General features: G+C 32.4%; 2 protein-coding genes across 2 annotated transcripts; one reads left to right on the top strand and one right to left on the bottom strand.

The window, feature by feature from the left end:
* Positions 1-2,703: 2,703 nt before the first annotated feature.
* Positions 2,704-7,141, top strand: LOC132749022 (aggrecan core protein-like). Its single transcript, XM_060738693.1, has 2 exons — positions 2,704-3,114; positions 6,733-7,141. The coding sequence occupies exons 1-2, from the start codon at positions 2,784-2,786 to the stop codon at positions 6,996-6,998; spliced, it is 597 nt and encodes a 198-aa protein (XP_060594676.1). The 5' UTR covers positions 2,704-2,783; the 3' UTR covers positions 6,999-7,141.
* A 12,172-nt stretch (positions 7,142-19,313) lies between these two features.
* Positions 19,314-21,278, bottom strand: LOC132749012 (uncharacterized). The gene is made up of 2 exons (XM_060738683.1): positions 21,213-21,278; positions 19,314-19,998 (listed from the first exon to the last, which is right to left on the bottom strand). The coding sequence occupies exon 2, from the start codon at positions 19,882-19,884 to the stop codon at positions 19,387-19,389; it is 498 nt and encodes a 165-aa protein (XP_060594666.1). The 5' UTR covers positions 19,885-19,998; positions 21,213-21,278; the 3' UTR covers positions 19,314-19,386.
* Positions 21,279-22,533: the final 1,255 nt, after the last annotated feature.

Here is a 22,533-nt window from a genome sequence, read left to right as displayed (position 1 = left end):
CATTTTGGTCCCAAATATTTCCATATTAACCAATGACTATCCATACGACTTCTACATCGAAACAAAATAAATCCGAGCAGTCCAAGCCGATTTCCAATAAAATACACTTGACCCATGATGTCCCTTTAATTTAGTATTTTATACCTGGCAATATTTACCTGAAACTGATTAATTATCAGGAGATTTATCGTTAGTTTCCGTAATTCATTACGATCTACCCATTTATTTTTAATGATAGTAAGTTCTCGATACTTTCATTTGCATAATAACGACCCGATTGTCAAGTAGTAAGTAAGATGGCATTGAAATTGTGAAAATGCATATTGGAATCCTCGATTTTAGATTTCTTTCACTATTTTTCTTTATATGCAGTATAAGTGGATAAATCATTATTTATTTCTCGTTTTTTTGTGTGTGTCTTCTTATTTTCATAACTTTGATATACATGCGTGTAACTATGTAACTTTTCATAATTCCAATAAGTAATGTCGTACACTGGGTGATTTGCATACACAAAAACAAAGAAATTGGTTTTGCAAAATAAAATATAAAAACATGAAATATAATGATATATAAATGATAATATAATGATAAATGGTTTACTAATGTTCGACCCTCCTATACCTTCAACTGAGGCTAGTAAGGCAAGTGTTGTCTGTAACTTAACCTGTTGAATGCGAATGTGTGTAACACTAAATGTTCCCAAGTAGCATTGTGTGAATGTAATTCATGAGAACTGAAATGAAGTTCGTTGTTAAAAGTTCTGCAAATAAAAGAAAAAAATGCTTCTTCAAGGATTCGAACCAGGGTCTCTTCTATCATAAAGACAACACTCTTCCACTACGCTGTTACGCTGAACAGATAAGAAGTGAGTAATTGTTTAGCTAGTTAAACATTAAAGCGATAAATATTATGTTTTATATGAGAATTATCAATACCCCTATTTGTCAATATTTATGTAAACAGATAATTAAAGGAATAGCAAATTCGAGCTGTAAGTTTGCATTCCCTAATAGAAATAGTCTCCAGTTACATCATCAAGCATTGAACAATATATAGTTTGTATACATGCATTTTTTCATCTAATCCGTTAATGATTAATACGCAAATACAAAATGTCATTAGTTTTCACGATCAGTCAAAGCTCTGCCACTAGTTACAAGCTGCTATCCTGGCATACCCTGAGTATCACATACCCAATTAAACTATCAATGTTATGTTTTTTTCTTTTTAAGCATTCATAAATTGATATTGATGTGTTTTAAGAGTTCTTCAGCATAAGGGAAGGGTGGGTTGGGTGTATTCCTATTACAATATCTCATGTACGCCTCAAAGTACTTCGTAATTATGCCTCAACGATGAGCGATTTTTAGACTATTTTATGGCAGTCGTAAAAAGATAAAACTTTACTTCATCTTAGTGATACATGTTACTTTTGTTTTCTTCTGTTTCTTCGGTATTAGTGTTGAAATTGAAAGATGATTTACGCTCTTCCAACTATAGCCTGCGTACATGTTTTCATTGCATGTTATGTTTAAAAATAAAATTTTAGCTTGATATCATTTAGTAATAACATGTTTTCCATGTGTAAAACATCATTTACTGTGCAATTTTATACTAGAAACACTGGCCATCACAATAATCAACAGGGAATATGGTAAACTAGATCAAAAAGGAAAGGTGGTGTTAAGGAACTTTAATTTATGATTAACCAGTACACAGTGGCCTATCGTTTGGTTTGATATGTCGTGGCATTACAATTGCGATCAGAAAAAATTGTAAACAGTGGCAAATTTATGGGTTATTTACATTTTACTTTCATCAGAAGAATTTGTGTGAAAAGAGACACCTACCTGGTGTTAGTCCCTATATCAACATAGTTATATCTTCAGGGGACGTGAAGGATGTTTCACTTCCTCATGTACAGACTCAATCAAACCGGGTTTGCAATTTTCATGTTATTTTGTTCTTTTTAATGCTTCCGAGAGACAACGTTTTTCCTGATATTTACACACGCAAATTTACTTGGGGACCATATGACCCTTTTCGTGGAATGGCACTTACGTTTCATATTGAAGGTTCCATGATAACCGCGATCCGAACACATCTGCGGTTAAATCTAAATTCAAAATTTAAAAAAAAAAGAGTTCATGTTAAGTGTAGAATTCTGCTTAAATCCATGGGGGCCTTGAACAGTAGCTTGCCATTACTTCTACCGTTCATGAGCAGGCTGAATAAAACCGAGCCTTCAACATTTTCAGTTTTGCAGTAATGAGTGATCGGCCATCCTATTTCATAAACCACGTAATAGGCCACAGTGAAGTTCAATAGTTGATATGACGGATAAATTTTTAAAAAGAAGCTTTTTGAAATATTCAGACTTAAAAAGCAAGCTGTTATATTTTTCCGCTCTATACCATAATATACAATCCCGTGGCAATACTGAAATGACTGCCAGTAAATTGAAGCATAGTTTTACAATAAGTTGATGCATTTAGTGAGATTTTACTTGATTTTCCAACATAGAGCCTGCATATATCAACAAGCCCGTTTTTTGTGACCTTTCCACGACAGGCATGACTTAAAACATATTAAAAATAATAGATTTATTTCTAAATCACTGGCGTTTAAAGTTATGCCTGAATTATTCATAAGGATGTCTATTATGATCTATTGATCATTAACAAAACGCCACGCTTTTATTATTTTAGTACTGATCATATCCCAGTTGTAGCAGCATATATTTAAAACGTATTTGTTAAAAACCCGTTTATTTATTGGATATGTCTCTAAAAGGATGTAAGCGATTTTTTGTAACATATTTAATAGTGCAACTATGTTTAGCGGAACAAAATATCCAACATAAAGCTCGGATAAACTATAAACTCAAAGATGAGAATATATCTAATGAAACCAGTTCTAGCAGTCTTGCTAATTGTATGATGTATTGTTCCATGCAGCAAGATTGTATAACGGCGTCATTCAAATCACCGGCAGAAAACTGTCTGTTGTCGTCGTACGATACAATTGATGACGGTCTGCAGATACCTGGTACTCCCAGTGGATTGTTATTTTCTGACGGATGGACTACAATGACGAAGATGAGATATCCAGGTAATAAATAAAACTTTTCGTAATAATTGAACAAAGACATTCTTTCATGAAATTGTTGCACCTGAAAGTGGCTACTATTCACAGCTGCTCACAGTATACTTTATATGCTTTTTCTTGCAGCTATGTTTGATATTATGTGATATTATGTTTTGAGTATGATAATGCGCATGATTCTTCGTTAATAATATCTTTGCAATAAACAGTCCTTCTATTCCTTAGAAAAAAATCATATTTGTATTAAATTTTCAATATTTCTTTTATTGACGTTGTGAATCTAGTATTTTTAGTTTTTTTAGGTATGGTAATATTCAATTCGACCTGAAATGATAATATATAATTATATAATTTTAAGGTGGTTGACATTGATAGAAGTCAGTATCCGACATTTGACGTGTCAGGCTCAGTAACAACTTGTAACTACTTTTAAATATCAAAACGGCTGAGATTAAAGATTTTAATTACGATAAATATAAACTTGTTTTTTTTTTGTTCCATTTTCTTTATTTCCTTGTCAATATGTATATGTAGGTCGAGGGCATCCTATTCTATACCGTACAACATATATGTGCACAACATACGAGTAATCTTATGACCACTAGCCGCATGGGTACAAACCCCGTTAGGGACAAGTCGTTGTTTCCTTGATAAAAAACCTTGCACTCATTGCTCAGTACTGGTTGGTTCCGGGAACAGATTCGAACGTATGTTTATAGCTTATTCCTACACATTCGAGATAAAGACTACACATGTTACATATAATAATGATTTGTCACATAAAATTCATATCTTACGAAACATTATTACATGTATTTAACCTAACAGAATGGGAACAAAAACTAGCAAATTGTATGTTATTGTGTGTTATTTTTCATTTTTGTCTTCGTTTCTAGCTTTAAAACATTAGAAAGAATAAGTGTGGATCTATCTTTTCAAAAAACAGATTCCAGGTATTAAGGAAGGTATCTTTATTTTAAATTTGGTACTTTATATATTGCTGTGTTTGTAGTATTTGGTACCTATTCTTTTATTCTACAGGTATCTTTTCAAAAACAGATTTTTATAGCAGTTGAATTACTATCTTCCAAACCTAGGATAAAGTTACAACAATTGAGCCAATTACCGGACAGTGATGTAAGAATGGTGGTTAAGAATGGTGGTGTAAAACGTCTTTGAATGACATTTTTTTTGTTCTTTCAAAAGTTAAAAGGAAATTGGATACACTATTCTAAATACAAGATAATTTCTAAAGTTAATATTTATGTTAAATTTGTCAATAAATTCATTTAAATTATAAAATTGTCTGTTTGGTTCCAAAGATCACCTATGAAACGTAACATGCATTAAACCAGGAATTAAAAGAAGACAGATTGGTTGCCAAAAGTTACCGAACGGTTAGAGAAAATAATTCATTTTCCTCTGCTTCTAAATGTTTACAAGGCATGTAATTTGAAGCTTCCAAAATAATTTTTATTCCACTATATTTTTAGATACCCAATACCGCAATTAATTAATTTCTTTACATAAAAATTGAGCATGCTAAACTTATCGATTTTGAATAATTTATTAATATTCTTTTTATCCGAGATATCTTTAAAGCGTAAAGTTAGGCTTCTACGTGAATCACTCCAATACCACATTTATCAATATTTTGCATCAAGACATTTTGTTTAATTTTACTTTGACTCAGCCAGGCAAATTCTCTGTACGTTTCATTTAATTTTTTAATAATATTAGGATTTGGATTCGGCAATGTTGCAAAGAAATAAGTGAATATTATAGATAACAACAACAAATTAAAGACTACAATTTTTTCAGTTAGAGTGAAATTTTCGATTCCAATTGGATAATATTTTCTGCATTTTGCTAATTTTTTTCTTTATAATACATTGCCACCATTTTGTAGGTTATACCTGAAAATATCTAAAGTAGATTGGTTCAAGATAAATTCCATTTAATTTTAATGCTATTTGAATTGTTATTGTAGTGACGAAAGTGTCTCGCCACTCAAATTAGGGTAGCCAAACGATCTATTAAAAAATGTTGATTAGAAAAAAAAATTAACATCTAATAAATGTTCCTTTTTTCTAAATACTTGCTTACTGTGGTCGTATGTTAGCAGAGTGAAGAAATAATATATAGTCCTTATGGGAGACTTGTAATGAAAATATGTTCAGTATAATTTACTTCAATCATTAACATAAAATGATACAAATCTATATATCAATTTGTTTTTGTTGTGTGTATATAACAATGCATCTGGTATAACACTAATAAGTAAGAAATCGTGGTCATTTTGATAGATAAGCATATGCGGTAACCATGGAACTGCCCTCGTCAACTTATATTTTTATTTTTGAATATCATTTTTTTTTGTTGAGTTAAGAAGCATGAAATATAGAAGAAATATGTTCAGATTATCTTTTCTAACATACAGAATGATTAGATAAAATTGTCTTTGTATAAAAGTATGCTTGTTGTGCGTAATAAGCTGTCTAATACACTTTTTATAACAGTGTGGCTATTTTGACACTTGAGAGATATATACGGTTACCATGGGAAACTGTCAATTAAAAAAAAACTCCAACACCTCATCATATATTTTCATTTTTATTTTTGAAATTATCATTAAATTTTACTTATCATGCAAAAAATTTGGAAAATTCTACAAAAGAAATATTTCGAAATTTTAATAACGTAAAGAGTTAATGTTTATTTTGCTCATTTTTTGTTCATAAAGAAGCTTGAAAAACTCATATTTTAAAGAAATATGTTCAAATTATCATTTGTTTCATACAGAATCATTTGATAAAATTATCTTTGCATAAATGTCTTATACATGTTATTTTTTTATAAACACAGTGTGGCTATTATGACACTTTTTATATATACGGTTACCATGGAAACTGCCATTTTACAAAAAAAAATCTAACACGTCAACATATACATTTCTTTTTATATTTAATTCGCCATTAAATTTTACTTATCATACAAAAAAATAGAAAATTCTATTCTAAAACTGTAGAAAATAACTTTAAGATTACCAATCCAAACAACCTTAGTTTTGTCAAAATTAACTTTAAGACATGAAAACAGAGAAAAATCCACTTCGTGTGTTTAGAACTTTATTTAAAGATTCATCAGAGCCATTGAGCACAACGTTTGTATTAAATTATTCATGTTCAGTATTGCTCATTGAATTACCATTGACTTTTTAATTGACCTAATTTTTATTGATAGTTTTTCTGAACAAAAGATAAAATATAACAATTTAATATAAAGGGTCAACTTGACGACAACCCCTTTAAATTTTAATACAGTTGGAAAGAAATCCACAATGAGTTAATGTTGATACAAAATTCCAAGATAATGAGTCATAAACTTTTTCAGAGTCTATGAGAAGAAGTAAACAAGGAATATCATTTGTTCACATAGTTCATCATGTCATAAATTAATCTAGTATTTTCACATATAAATCTGCTTGTATTATTATTTAAATAGATATAAAAACTCGAATGAATAAAAAAATCTTGAACAAGACATTTCCAATTGGTCCAGATCAAATTTATCGGACCACTTCTTTTTACATATCTGTATTTCACTTGATCTATATATTTGCAGTTTTTCACGCCACTGGTCAACATGGGCGCTACGGTATGACCTTTGAACAAGCTAAGCAACAATGCATTGACTATGGAACAACTATTGCCTCCCCGACAGAAGTTATACAAGCACGATCCATGGGATACCAGATGTGCGCATGTAGCTGGATGTCAGATGGTTCCAACGGCTTGGTTGTTCAGTCATACAGCCCTGGTTGTGGTTTCAGTAAAACGATAGTTTACTGTCATTATAGAAAAGCAAATGTCTTTTGTAAACTGGTGTAAAGTAAACTTGCAGATTCGCTAACAAAAGGGACCAGGAAAATATCTTGTGTTCCACAGTATGGATACTATAGAACATTTAAAATAATCAATTAACCAAAATAAAATATTCATGTTGCGTTGCAGAACTACTAAGAATAATGTTTAAGTTTTAAGTATAATTTGTTACCAATTAATTCAGTTGTTTTAACCATTACCTTCCGTCATAGACAACCAGTCCCTGGCCATGGCTGTTCTCTTCCTTTTTTCATACTCTATAAATATATACTAGCATCAAACAAAAGACGGATGTAATAAATGTTAAAACACATTACTTGGAAAATTGCACAGCACTTCATCATTTGTCATCGGAATAATTCTATCGAAATGACCCATCAATTAAATACATAATTAATTTGTGAATGTTACCATATACATGTTGATACTTTTTCGCTATCGTTCATAAAAGTGCTAAATACCGACCTAAAAGTTGTGGCTGTGTTTGACTTTGATATATCAATGTTCTTTTTATGTAATGTTATATCAACTCAATACTGTTTTTCCTTACTTTAAGTACTTTTAGTCATTAAAACAGATAGCGGTTCTAAAACATTAACCTCCTCGATTTTAAAAGAAATATAAGGATATAAGGAAAAACTTGGCTACCTGAAGTCGGTAGAATTTATGTTTCTATAATTATCATTTAGATATTCGAGTGTGCATGTGCGTGCGCGCGCGTGTGTGCGTGCGTGTGTGCGCGCGCGCGTGTGTGATATCTGTTCTATATTATGAGTCTTGACACACAATGAAAATGATTTTCTCTCATCTCCATATACCAATTATATCTATACAGTGCCATCTTCGTCGAACTTGCTTGCAATTGCAAGCTTCTTTGATAACTGTTGCTAGAAGCTATTAGCAGCTGAAAACGTAGTTGCAAGCTGCTTTTATGTTAGCATTGAAACCGAGTCTGCAATATGTAACTATAATTTTTTGCTTTCATTGCACACGCGGTTTCCCCCTTTTCACGTAGTCTTAGTTGAAAGGCTCCATTTTGTTATCTGACAGATCATGTAACATGTTGCCATGGCGACCCCTAGGAAAACTTTTAGTTTCCGACACCCCTTGCCAAAATTTTAGGACAGAACAGAAATTCAACGATCATAAGTATATTGTCTAGATGACTTTCTCACATGAAAGAAGTGACAAATGGTTCGAACCTAACGACTTGGCAACGGAGGACATTTTGAAGGGTGGCGTGTTTTACGGGCGAAATGGTTTATAAAAAACAACGCACAACCCCATTCTCTACCTCCCCCCCCTCCTCAAAAGACAACAACAACAAAACAAACAAACAAAATTAAAATAAAAATCAACAAAACACACACACACACACGCACGCACGCACGCACCAACGCACACGCACACGCACACACACACACACACACACACACACACACACACTAACATCATATAAAAATATTGGACGGTTTTAAGTATTTCATATTTGTTTTGCATTTTGTTTAAATATATTTAGTTTTTATGTCATCGGTCAGTATGATGTAACTATTAAGTATGAATTTTGAAGAAGTTTAAGCAACTACAATACATTAATTATTGAACATCTATTGCCGTCCCGATAGAGGTTCTTAAATCACAATCCATAGAATATACAACATGCAGCTGTAGCTGGATGTCAAATGGTTCCATAGGCTTTGTTGTGCGTTCATACATACCCTTTTGTGGTAACAAGGAAACGATGAACATGAGCGAATGGATTCTGTAAATTGGTGACAAATACAAGTACAGAATCGCTAGCGTTTTAAAGACAAAGCAAATGGACCGATAAGATATCTCATGTAAGACAGTGTAGATTATACAGAACTTACTTAAATATACCATACAGGAAAGTTTTTCTGTTTATTGAAAGAAAACCTAAGAAGTTTCAATTTCAATATTCAATTGTCTTCTTTCTAGAATCAAATTTAATTTGAGTCATCTATAATTACCAATTCATAGATAAGAATTCACTACCGGTATGCAATAAAATTAATAGATTGTCTCATACCGGTAGACATGCATTAATATTTAGATGTAATTATCCACTTAAATGCATCCTTCTATCAATATTTGAAATACTAATTGAAAATATTCCCATCATAGACCTATCCTTTTGAAAAGGTATTTGCATTTACCATGAGATTCCAAACACCAATTTGTCAACAGTTTTTATGAAGCAAAAATGTCTCATCTTTTCTTGAATGATTTGTACTCAAATACAGAAAATTCAAGCAAGTGTGTCAATAACATTTTTAAACAAAATTTGAATTTGAGAATAGTTTGAAAATGCACAACCTAATTACTAGTTAATATATAATTAACTTTCGAGCAAGAAACCAGAGACTCCATGTAGAAGCTGGGTGTTGGAAAAGAACTCCATTAAATATAAAAATCAGTACTAGATATGTAACATATGTATTGGCGACGTATTCCATTCTCTCTTGGTTTAATATTCGTAAGCACTTTTTAAAGGCAAAATATTACATCGGTTCGGATAACATTATTTGTAAAGAATTAATGGAAACCAAATGTTTATAAAAAATATAAAAATAGAGAATATTTTGCGAATTTGTCAAAGAAAATTGTTAACTTAGTAACTGAATAAAATGGATATAAAAGTTAAGTATTTTTTGTTATTTTCCCGTAGTGTTCGTTTCCGTGGCTTGATAAATATCCTGCAATATATCATTATTAGAAGTATGTTAAGAAAATATTTACGGCAATAATGATATCTGTCATGTTATATGACCCTGTATTATATAACCCGCGCCGATAGACAAGAGTGCTATTGTGCTATTGAAAACAACCATTCATAAACGAATAATATATATTAAACAAATGAACTATGATGCTTCCTCAGTAAAAATATACTTCTAATTCGTGACAATATATTCTATTGATATCACCTTACGACTTTATATGCAGCACAAATAATTTACGATTTTACAACGAAAAGCAACGCTACAGACGTGCATTATTATAAATATATAAACTATTTGGCATTATATACTCCTTGAGATTAAACTACTTTGTGACTTTTGTGCGAGTCTTCGATCCAACGGACAATGTCATCAAGCTCCGTGTCAAATAATTCTTTTCGTTTTCAATTTCTTACCAGCGACGCTGGAAGTAGTGGACGTCATGACATATCTAGGTGCGTGTATTTCGAGATATTCATCCTTATAAAACCTGACTTAAGTCTGATGGGAATGTGGTGATTGTTGGCTGGAAGGAACTGACAGTTTTCTAGAAGGCGTAGACCACAAGCGTGACTTTGGAGCTAGAACCCATTTTCTTTGCTCTTGCGACACACGCATATTTGAAGTGGATGTCGACTTACAAGGAGCACACACTACTTGCGAGTTAATCATCGTTCTTCTGATAACGTCGCTGTATCGTTGTGGTCCGACAAAATTATCTTTAAGTGTCAGGGTGTCATTAAAGGCAGTGGTGGTAGAACTTAATCTTCTATGGTAGATGCCAAAAGTTTCAGAACCTTCTAGACTTAGATGAAGACCATCCCGACTCAACATTTGCCGTTTAGCCCTTGAATAAGTAAAAAACATAAAAGTAATTAAAACATTTTTTTTCAAAACAGTTAATAATATGGTTATAACCTAATTTTTTCAGGTTGACATTTATTGAAACCTGACGTGACGTGACGTCCCTTTAAAAATGATCGTACTCATACTGACGTGATTTAGGTTTCGTCTAATAATTAGTATAACTTTCATTGTTCACAGTAAATAAAAAAAATTGATAAGTGTTATATACTTTACGCATCACTGGAATCTTAAATGTGTTTTATTATTTATAATTCAGACCTTTTTTATAATTGAGTGAAACTGTGAATAATCTGAGTGATAATATTTCATTATCTCATAAATAACCATAAGTAAATTATCGTATATATCCTTGAAAAAGGGCTTTTCAGCACTCTTGACAATAATGTCTCGGAGTAGATTTTGTTTGTTTGGTTGGTTTAACGGCACACCAACACAGTTCTAGTGAATAACGTTTTCTAAATGAAGCTAAATGTATGTTCATGAGATATAAAACAGTATAAAAACGATGCCATGAAACAATGAGAAATTGTACACTTCAATTTCAAATTAAATTCCAATAATTAATATAAATTATCTGGTTAATTTTGTTTAGAAAAAGTATGCAATTGTGTTATATTGTCGATGATATCACAATAAATGATTCAGTGAGGTAAGGGAAAACATCATAACATAATGTAAACTATAATATTTTGTATAGCAATTTAATATACATTTTATTAATCATGACATACAAATTAACATACAATTCATTTTTGCTATACCTTTTACATAGCATTGCACTTGCGCATATCCGATATTATGTTTTCCCTCGTAGCTAACGTCACTCATGAACGCATCCTCGTCCAAGAATTGAAAAAACTGCATCAATAATTGTACAACGTCACTCATGAACATATAAACAGTGTCTCTCTAAAATAACTTGAATTTTTACGCAAAACGTTTGTTTTATTCCACTTACACAAATGTAGCGTAAACTTTACTACCTTAAACAATAACATGTTTTATTGAGTGCAAGTATCACACATATTTGTAATGAGTACAAGTATCATACATGTTTTTATTGAGAGCAAGTTTAAGTCAGCATTTTATTGAGTGCAAGCATCACACATCTTTTTATTATCTTTTAATATGCCTTTTAATTGCGGGATGTAGCAGTATTGTATCTCACAAACTGAAGTATCTTCTATGCTAAATGCTTCAGTAACATATCGACAATAAAGTTTCATTGCAAATAGTAAACATTTATTCTATTATATTGTTACTGTAAACAGAGAATCTTGAAAACATTTTAGCTCGTACAAGGTCATTTGATTAGTTTAGTTTTGTAAAATAAAGTTTTGAGTAATACTATTTTTAATTTCTTTTTTGATACACACATTGCTTCGTAATACAACGCATTGCTTAGTAATACAGTTTAAAATTCGGTAGTCGTATGGATGCTGCAGGATGCACCGATGATAGTCAACAAAATGTAGACCTATGCACATTCCAAGGGAAACAACTGAAGGAATTTACCGCCCTTTTATTATATAGATTAAATAGATTTATTTCACTATTATGCAATATCATGGTAAAACATATCATATACATGATAAAATAATAAATACAGATATCAATGTATAAGAAATGAATCATACCAAAAACATCATACCAAGGATAACACAAGAAAGAGAACTTAGTCTCTAATTTTCATTGTTCCATTATTGATTTACAAAGTAGACATCGTCTTCAACACTTTAACCTAAATCATACGCGGCTTAACTGTCTCGAAGAAAAATATCTCAACTTATTAAATAACTATCTTTCAGTTTTGATGCATTTAAGTCGAGCACATGTATTGCACTTGCGCATATCAGTTATTATATTTTCCCCTCGTATCTACGTCACTCATGAACGCATCCTCGTCCGAGAATGGGGGAAAAACTGCATCAATAATTGTACAACGTCACTCATGAAAATATTATAAACAGTTTTCTTTCTCTAAAATAGTTTGAATTTTCACACACACATACACGTTTGTTTTATTCCTCTTACACAAATGTAGCGTAACATTTATTACCCTAAACGTTAAGATGTTTTATTGAGTTCAAGTATCACACATGCTTTTATTGAATGCAAGTATCATACATGTTTTCATTGGAGCAAGTATTACACGTGTTTTATTCAGTGTATGTATTACACATATTTGTAATAAGTGCAAGTATCATATATGTATTTATTGAGTACAAGTATCAAACATGTTTTTATTGAGAACAAGTTTCAGCCATCGTTTTATATTGAATGCAAGCATCACACATCTTTTTATCATCCTTGTTTTATGCATTTGATTTATATTATATTGACTTGTATTGTAAAACACAGTTACTGTAAACAGAAAATTTTGAAAACATTATAGCTCGCACGAGGTCATTTTATTAGTTTAGTTTTGTAATATAAAGTTTTGAGTAGTACTTTTTCTTTTTACATGTATTTACTTAACACATTCCTTCGTAATACAACACATTCCATGGTAATACAGTTTAAGATAGGAAAACTTTTATTCGTTACCCGTATTGATGCAGAAGGGTGTACCAATGATAGTCAACAAAATATAGACTTGATCTTTGCACATTGCAAGAGAAACAACAGAAGGAATATAATAAAGATGTACGCTAGATCTACCTCCCTTTTATTGATCTACAACGTCCGCATCAAAATGAAATAAGGACTAACTCCTACGCGGCATAACTGTCTATAAAACAAATATATTGACTTCTTTAATAACTGGCGTTTGGTGGACGTGCGTTATTATTTTAAACTGGATTACTGTTAACCAATTAATTCATATACGTCTTTTTATTCATTTTCACCCACCCCCCACCCCTGATATGCCTCAATTAGTAATTAATTGCCTATTTAGACCCAAAATACTTGTTTGCGTTTATGAAATGGTGCCATCCCCTATCAAACAAATACATCAAAGATGTTCCAAAGGGGGAAGTGTCCCTTCTACTTGGGTGTTTGATGGGGGTCAGCAGTCCCCCCTCATCTCCAAATATTTTTTTTTGACTTCGTGAGAGGCTATAAATGGCTGCAGGTCGACCTTAAGGTAAAGTGTAACCAACGCTGAAAAACCTTTATCTCTATCTCAATCCATTTAAAAGTTGATCAGTTTTGATGGAAAAATCAACAAATAGTGATTTTTCCCAATTTTTAGATGTCCTCTCGTTGCCATGGTAACAACAATTCAAGACTGAGTATGCCGTTACAAAGGGTTTGGTCCAGTCAACATTTGTGTTTGAACAGTATTGAAACCTTTTTTAATGGGTTATATGAAAATATGCGGCAATAGCATTTCTTTCATGACGAAACAGATCTTTTCAACGCTAAACTCAGAAACGCCACCATCAATGCAGGTCAAACATAAATTCACCAACCTTACGTTTCCTGGAAACGTGAATTAAATCCTCAAACGATTTAGGGCTTACAAAATAAAATAATGACAATTCTTTACATTTTATTATCACTTAAAAATAGCGACATATACTAGCTCGAAAGAGGAAGTAGCGATAGAGCGATGTATCGTATGGAATTAACAGAAGTCGTAAACCTTCGAAAGACACAGCTCTGGTGTTTAACATGTTTATTCTCAATATGTATTAATTTTAGTCAAGAAGTATTTTTATAAACCTTGAATATAATGAGAAACATCGACATCTGATCATATGGCTATGTTCCAGCTTTACTGTTGGAGGAACACCTCGGGATACCTTCCATAAACTATTTCTGGTAAAATCGGCCAACTGGGTAGAACCAAGGACTTTCCGTTAGCTAACTGGAGAGCTTCCTCAAATACAGTTATCCAAATACTCTTGCTGGATTCGAACCAACAATGGTACAATTAGAACCCACGGTGGTGAGGGTCAAGTTGTTTGAACCCACGGTGGTGAGGGCCAAGTGGTTTCAATTTATTGACCCTAACCACTCGATCATGGATGGCCAACCCACTGATTTGAAGAAAATTATCATTACTGTGTCTTATCCTAACAGAGAAAATATCACATAGTGAGTGTTATAGACGGAAGATATTTGGGTAACATGAAATATATAACAAACAAGTGCTTTTTACTTTCTTTCTGGGAATATTTGTTATTCAACTTTGCTCATTTTATTAGAAAAAAATGTTGTTTTTTGTATATTGACATCGACGCTCAGTAGGTTGATCATGTACTTGACATTTGTTGACGGTTGTTATAACATTTTCTCCCGCTTAAGACTGCGCCCATGCCTGTGTATTTGCTAATATTTGAATAATAAACACATACTATGTTCCAGGCAAATAGGAGTAGTGGCAGTCGGATAGCGAAAGGTTTTAGTGGGTTTTTTTATCTGGATCAGGGATTAGTGACGTAATTAATCCACTTGAAATTAGGATAATCTCTTTCAAGTGTTTATCATGTCTACTTGAGACGTATTATTTTTCTGTAAATGGTTATCAAGTGCTCTTGAGATGCCAATTTCCTTTTAAGTTCTTTTCAATTAAAATCAAAATGGCGGTGAGCCTTTAAGGTTCTTTTCAAATTAAATTAAAGATGGCGGTAAGCCTTTCGAGTTATTTTTAAATAAGATTTAAAATGGCGCCTTATTGTTAGTGAATGCTAATACACATAATACATGACATGAATAACGATAACAATAATAAGACATAGTAATTGCTGGAGGCCGTTGCTCAGCAGCCGGTCTAAAAATTCATTTATTCAACACTGATGATAAGTCAGCTTTACTCTTTTGATTCTGAAAAGAGATTTTTGACGCTTATTCTAACTAGATTGTACGAAAACGAGCATGTTATAGCCTTTATGAATCTTTTTAAATTGAATTAAAGATGGCGGTTAGCCATTCGAGTTATTTTTAAATAAGATTAAAAATGGCGTCTTATTGGAGGGAGATCCCATTTGGGTTTATCAAGTATGTATTGAAATAAATCTCGATACTCAAAATAGGCGGCAGTATGTCTGTCATTTTAATAATAACAACGGTTATTATTATTATCATTATTATTATTATTATTATTATTATTATTATTATTATTATTATTATTATTATTATTATTATTATATAAAGTAATTGCTGGAGGCCTTTGCTCGGGTAGTGGCTCAATGCCAGTCATTTTACTCATTAGCGGAGAAAAAATAGCTATTAAAAATGACCAAGATTTCACTGAACACGACTTTTTCAAGCATTTTGCCAGAGTGTCGCGCCGACGCTTTAGCTTTGACGAAAGAGCAGAAAAACAGGATTGCCAGTCGATTGAGATCATTTTTTCATTTCATCGAATTATTTCTTTAAATAGTATACTACTGCGCAATTTTGATGTCAGAATACAATGCCGTGACAGTAACTGGGAAAAAAAATCGAACTATTTTCCCTCACTAATTCTTATTGGTAATGTGGCAGCTATTCTTACTGTTGATTCAAGTCTTTCTTCCAAAAGTATGATTGAGGTTTACTCATATTCAGACATAAGAATACCTTTAAGTTAGCATGAAAATTAACAGTTCACTGCAGACTGTAGTTTATTGGCGGCGGCGTCTTTTATGGAATGTTTTTGGGAGGTTTTTTTGGTCATTGGTAGGAGCTTTTATTATTAACAGTTTATGTGATGTTGTTTTAATTAGTTTTATTTTGATTCGTAAAAATCAAGTAAACAAATATGTTTTTTATATTCGTGTTTGATAACTTTATCTTTTTTTATGATATGTAGGTAAACCATTTTGAATATGAAATAATATGGCAGAATATGCAAGAAAAAATGTCTGACATGTTTGCTTTCGGATCGGAATATCCGTCCCTCCGGAACCCGCTCAAAGGCGGTAACTCGGCAAACCTCGTTACCGCTCAATGGACAGGGTTCCCTCGGGACGGATACTCCGGTCTGAACCGCAACATATGGCAGATATTATTATTCTTCTGTCATTTTGAAATAATTTGGCATAAATATGCTGGATGGATTTGATGACAACGTGTTGCACACAAGTATCAGGTCCTTACTTTAAAGGGTAAGATCACACTGAAATATATAAATATGATTGCGAATAGATAGATGGTTGTGTCCGGTTCATGACTTTGTCATTCATTAATCTATTTTGGAAACACTATGTAAATGTGTTCAGCATATAGATCTATTGTATGGCACGTTTAAAAAAATTCATTAATGTGTAGTGATGTTATTGTCCGGTCAACAATCCTATAATATTTATTTAAGGGGGTTTTAAAACAAACTTGCATAAATGTTTTAAATTTTTAAGATGAGACCAGGGTTGGACATGGCGCTTCCTGAGTCTAATACAGCTTATGCAGCTTTTTAAAAATCCAATAAAATTGTTATACTTGACAATATACATATATAACACATTCTGTGCCGGTCTTGTTCGGAGAATATATCTTGAAATGTACCAGTGTTGAAGGAATTTGATAAAAACTTCAAACAGTTATAGATATTATTAAGAGGAAGTGCAGAATACATAAATATAATTATACATTCTTTTATCTTTTAACGCATTGGTTTCTTATGTTTGATATCATTAGATTAACTTTTGTCAGTAAAGTTTAAAACGTGCTTTTAGGTCAAAATTCATTGGCTTTTTCTATAATCCAAAGAAAGATCCGAATGTCCCTCGTCGAAACCATTTGAAGGGGAATAATTAAATGCGTCCAATTCCATAGCGTTTTGTCCATTTTAATGAAACTTAATATGACTAGGAAATGAGAATCACTCTACCTATGGGTTTTGAGTTACGGCCCTTCGTTACTTATTGTGGTAAATATCACCATATTGTACAATTTTTTACAAAGGGTTGTAATAGAATTTGGCATGAATATAATTTTAATACAACATGTATTTGAAAAATGAAATGATATCTCATAAGTATATTTTTATTTAGAAGTCTCTTTGAACTTTTCTTTACATATCTAACATGTCGTGGTCTATTATAATTAGATGATAATTTAACGTCATTAATCCACGTTTAGAAATTCTTACTTGCTTATGGGTGTACATGTACTATTACATGTTTATGTTGCTACTAAAACGTACCTATTTCTTTTAGATATGATAGCTTTCACGTACAGATTCACCTGATACAGCAGATAGATCTCACTTCATTTGAAAATGCTTACATGTACTTAATTAAATGCGCAGTAAAAACAGTTTAAAGCCGATGAATTATCCAGATGGAACTTGAGAAGTGCAACTAATACTAAAAACTCCTAATATTACATTGTATAATGGGAACATAAGTCCCATGTAACAGCAATGCTCGTGTATTAATTGATGATAACTTCTTGACCAACAACTCATTTACTCGACAGTATCCTCTAAAATAAGTTGGTTTTAATTCACCATAATGCTGTTGAACAAAATTACTAGTAACAAGACAGTCACGTAACTCTAGCTTCCATAAACGCATGTGTTCGAATTAATGTTTGAAAATTTCATACAAAGTTATTTGGTATTGTATCCATTATGCATGTAAATGCATCGGATGATACACCGTTTTATGAGCAAATATAACATTTTGCTCTCGGTGGGGAGAGGGTGAAGATGACCTATTCCATATCAAACTGTAGATTACTGCCATACGGGTGACTTTCGGTCTCAAACTCTTTCCCAGGGTAAAACAACTTTACTCTTGTATTTTTTTATTCTCATCTATTTTTACTGTTACAGTACTGTATTAACAGTTTACCCAAATGTTTTTTCGGAATGGATTCTGAGGCTTCAAAAAGTGTGTACAGTACATAGAGGTCCATGGTGAGTATTTTGAAGGACTCTACTAATAATTTTCACAGGTATGACTTATTTATAAAAACGTGCTGCCCCACATATTCAGCAGTAGGGGCGTCCGTGGCCGAGTGGTTAAGGTCGTTGACTTCCAACCACTTGCCCCTCACCGCTGTGGGGTCGAATCCCGACAGGGACTTTGGATTCTTTCATGTGAGGAAGCTATCCAGCTAGCTTACGGAACGTCGGTGGTTCTACTCAGGTGCCCGTTCGTGTCTGAAATAATGCACGGAAGGGCACCTGAGGTCTTCCTCCACCAGTAAAGCTGGAACGTCGCGATATGACCTATACTGTGTCGATGTGACGTAAAACCCAATCAAAACAAAACATATTCAGCATATAAACATATTACTGTAATAAGGTAGTCTATTTAAGCATGTTTGTAGCATATATTGTATATTTTTGCAACATAGACGTATTACCTTTAATCCTTACTGATGCGAAATAATTTTCAGCCTAGTAACGAAGATCAAAGTAAAAGGAAATAAAAAAATAAGAAAACTAAATCTACCCCCCCCCCCCCAAAAAAAAAAAATAGAAACGAAGAAACACGCAATCATTTAAGTTGTTTTCAGAATATTGAACTGAAAGATAGTTTGTGACGGAAACACAAATTGCACAAGTTTTATTTTTGCACAATTAAATTCCAAATTGCACTTTAATAATATATAAAATTCTACTGGAGTCTGGAGTTGTTTCTTTTACTTTACATTATATAACACCAGAAAATGTGTTAAAGGCTCTAACCCTTGTAACGCTGCAAAAACTGCAAATATCAAAATTTAATTCAGCACTTTTAGTCATTTTAGTGAAGTTTTAAATTAAATTTTACATCTGTTATTCAAACTAGTCATGTTCAATGATATATATTGAAAAACAATAATACAAATACTTGTACAACATGAGTTTATTTATTCAAATCAACAAGCTATTTGCCACCTTTAACAGCACAACCAAGACCAGCTCAAGAACAGGCAGCGGCCACTTCCGCTCCACATAAAAGGCCACACAAACCCCCTGTGGCAACGGCACAAACAGCGCATCCACCTCCAATTAAACCGCAGCTAACTCCAGCACCAGTGCACACTGGGTCTCCTCGTTTTGCTAAGAAGCCTGGCATGTGTTTGTTCACAACATTATCTCCTAGCATCTTGGCAAAGGAAACTAGCTCGCTCTTCTCGTTTGGGCATTCCTCATACTTCACATTGCATGCCTCGCTGTTACTACTCTGACCAAAGGCAATGGCGTCAATGACCTTCGAAATGTGTGGATATTTTGCAAGGAGACCTTTAACCTTTTCAAATGCCAATGGTTCGATTTCTTGGTAGAGGTTTGTCAGGAATCTTGAGTAATGCTTTAGAGGATTTTTAGTTTCTCCAGCCATCTCAGTTTCCATAAGGCAGAAAAGTTTCTCAATGCATTGTGTTTCATCTTGGAGATTGAACAATTGTTCCATCATCATAAAGGAAGGATTCAGAAGACGAGTTTCTCCTCAACATTCCCGGAATGAATGGAGAACGCATGCGTTGAAGCAGCAAGAAATGCGACAAAAAGGAGCCCGGCGTTCATGATAGATCTATTGAAATGTATTAAAAAGATTTCTTTTTAAATCGATGAATATTTTTAAACAATACAAAAAATATATTCGGATCTAGTAAAATGTGTGTTATCAAAACATGTGCCATGCCCTCAATTCAGCCACTTTGTCTGTCGGTACATATGAAGAGAACAAACTCAAAAAAAATAAAATGGTACATTTTGGCTCTTTTGACCCATAACGCTGGCTTTTTATTCTTAAAATCAATAAATGTAGTACAGTGTAGGAATGAAAACACAAGGTATGTAGGTAAAATTTTATTTTTATTCACAAAGTGCGGAATATTCTATATTCATTTAAAGACCTGAACTATCGAGTATTTTTCCTATTCCTGTAGCAGTTGCTCATAAAACGTTGAAAAACGTAGTGTGAATATTACAAGTAGACATAAAATTTTCACCAAACAAATTATTCGATTACTTTTTTAAGTGCAGTTTATTGGCAATTTTGAACATACATCGAACGCTTTTATTGAAAAAGATAATTATTCTTTCAATGGAGCTACTTTTGAATGTTTCATATGACGATGCAACAATTATTCGACCGATTGTTGACAGCTCAATGTGCCCTTTAGGTAATTAAAATCTCATTTGAAAAAAATCAAACCATAGCTGTCCATCAACTTGTCAGTGCTTTGGAAATTTCAAACGGTTTAACAAAGCTCGCATAAGAATGTTTCTTGACAGTAATTCATCGTATATCCATATCAACTATTCAAATATATAAACTTAAAAAAAAAATCAATTTTTCAGAGCTGATTTACCTGCCGTACAAACGTATTTACAATAATGTCCGAAAATCCAATGTGATAAAATATTTAAAAATATTGAAACAGATTAAAACCGCCTATTAAATGACCTGATCATTGTAGGAAAATGCGAATGCCGCTCATGAAGAGAAGCAGTATTTTATTTACTCTATAAAACCACTAGTTATACTTTCCTGACACTGTACTACATTGTCATATTGTTAGAAATGATTATCAGAGCAACAGTTTTTTGGTTCCATAAATGTTAGATCATCTCATCTTTTAGTTTGCCGCCCTTGCTATTCAAAGAGAATCGGTTGCTTTTGCGAATAGAGGGAATATTTGTTTGAAACGCAGAATACCTTAAATCTGCTTTTATATTTAAGAAAAGATACAAATAAGAAAACGTGTATTAATAAAATAACAATTCATGTTTCGTACTTACTTTGGTTACAGGTAATCTTGTATAATATACCAAGACTTTGCGGGCATTATATATACTCATCTTCAGTATACATGTTTAGAGGTCTGTTCAAAATGTATATAAGAAGAATGAAATGTTATTCAAAAAATAAACAACTAGCATTACTGTTTGTATTTTCCTGACCGATAACCTGTTTCTTTGACCTATAACTTGTTTTCATGACCTATTAAAGTATCTAATCAAACGTTACGCAAGTTTTTTTTTTTTGGCAGGCCATACCTATTTTGGCCATGTCAACTGTTAAACTCTCACACTTAGTCTCCGTTTTAGAAGACTTTCCTATTGAAAAATGTATACCTTGATTAAATTTTAAGGACTTGCCTGCAGCAATAATCTTATCTTAGGACTTCCTTTTCAGTTTTAAACATTTTGGAAGCATTTTTTTTACCTTTGAGAAGCTCAAGAATAAATGTATATATATGATTAGGTACTTTATGGCCGTCCGTGAGTTAAATTGTGCTTTTTAACTTGTTCAGTTAAAATGAGGTAAACATACTTTTCCTATGTTTGAATATAAGAGTACATTTATATCACTCTAGAACGAATGAAAAGTTCGGACAAACTTTTTATTTTCAATTTCTTTACATTCATTTTCTAGCTATCTCACTTTTCATGTATTTTATATATTGCGCGAACTTTTCGTTTTTATGGAATTAAAAAATTAATACTTATTTTTTTAATATTACTACTGTATACAAGTCGAGAAAAGTCGAGAATTAACAAGTTATAATGCCGGGGCGCGGAGTGAAATAAAGATGTCATATATTCAGTATTGAACTTACACGAATTTGATATTCTATTTATCAAATACCCAAAATAAAGACCGTTTAAAGTGAAATAAGTGACGCGCCTATAGTTTAACGCTAACATTTAGAGCGTCTTTACACTAATGACGTCACGTCAAATAGAGAATAACATGCTACTGTCTTTTGATATCAATTTTATCAGGCGAGGCTGATATGGGCTAGAAAGGGCGAGGCTTGCCGAGCCCTTTCTGCCCATATCAGCCGAGCCTGATAAAATTGATATCAAAAGACAGTAGCATGTTTTTCTATTTATCATGTAACACATAATAACTGTCAAAAAGACAAAATAATCTACTTTTAAATAGCGAATTTCGTTAAAAAGGGGGATTTTTATTCAAAGAAATAATTCTTGAAAACAAATTCCTCCGCCCCTGAAACTTAGAATTTGTAATTGGCGGCCATTTTTTCTTTCGACTCGGATAAAATACAACAGAATGTAGCCCTTATACGATAACATTCTTACCTTTAATTTAAAC

This window comes from Ruditapes philippinarum, unplaced genomic scaffold (genome assembly GCF_026571515.1).
Source record: "Ruditapes philippinarum isolate M1 unplaced genomic scaffold, ASM2657151v2 ctg1384_1_1_1_1, whole genome shotgun sequence".
Classification (NCBI taxonomy): domain Eukaryota; kingdom Metazoa; phylum Mollusca; class Bivalvia; order Venerida; family Veneridae; genus Ruditapes; species Ruditapes philippinarum.
This window is presented reverse-complemented; position numbering and strand designations above follow the sequence as displayed.

What these genes read in the sequence shown, in the direction of transcription:
- LOC132749012 (XM_060738683.1), bottom strand. Translation starts at nt 19,884, where the DNA reads ATGATGATGGAACAATTGTTCAATCTCCAAGATGAAACACAATGCATT.
- LOC132749022 (XM_060738693.1), top strand. Translation starts at nt 2,784, where the DNA reads ATGTCTCTAAAAGGATGTAAGCGATTTTTTGTAACATATTTAATAGTG. An exon ending in GACGAAGATGAGATATCCAG is followed by an intron (nt 3,115 to 6,732) that starts GTAATAAATAAA and finishes ATATATTTGCAG; the next exon opens with TTTTTCACGCCACTGGTCAA.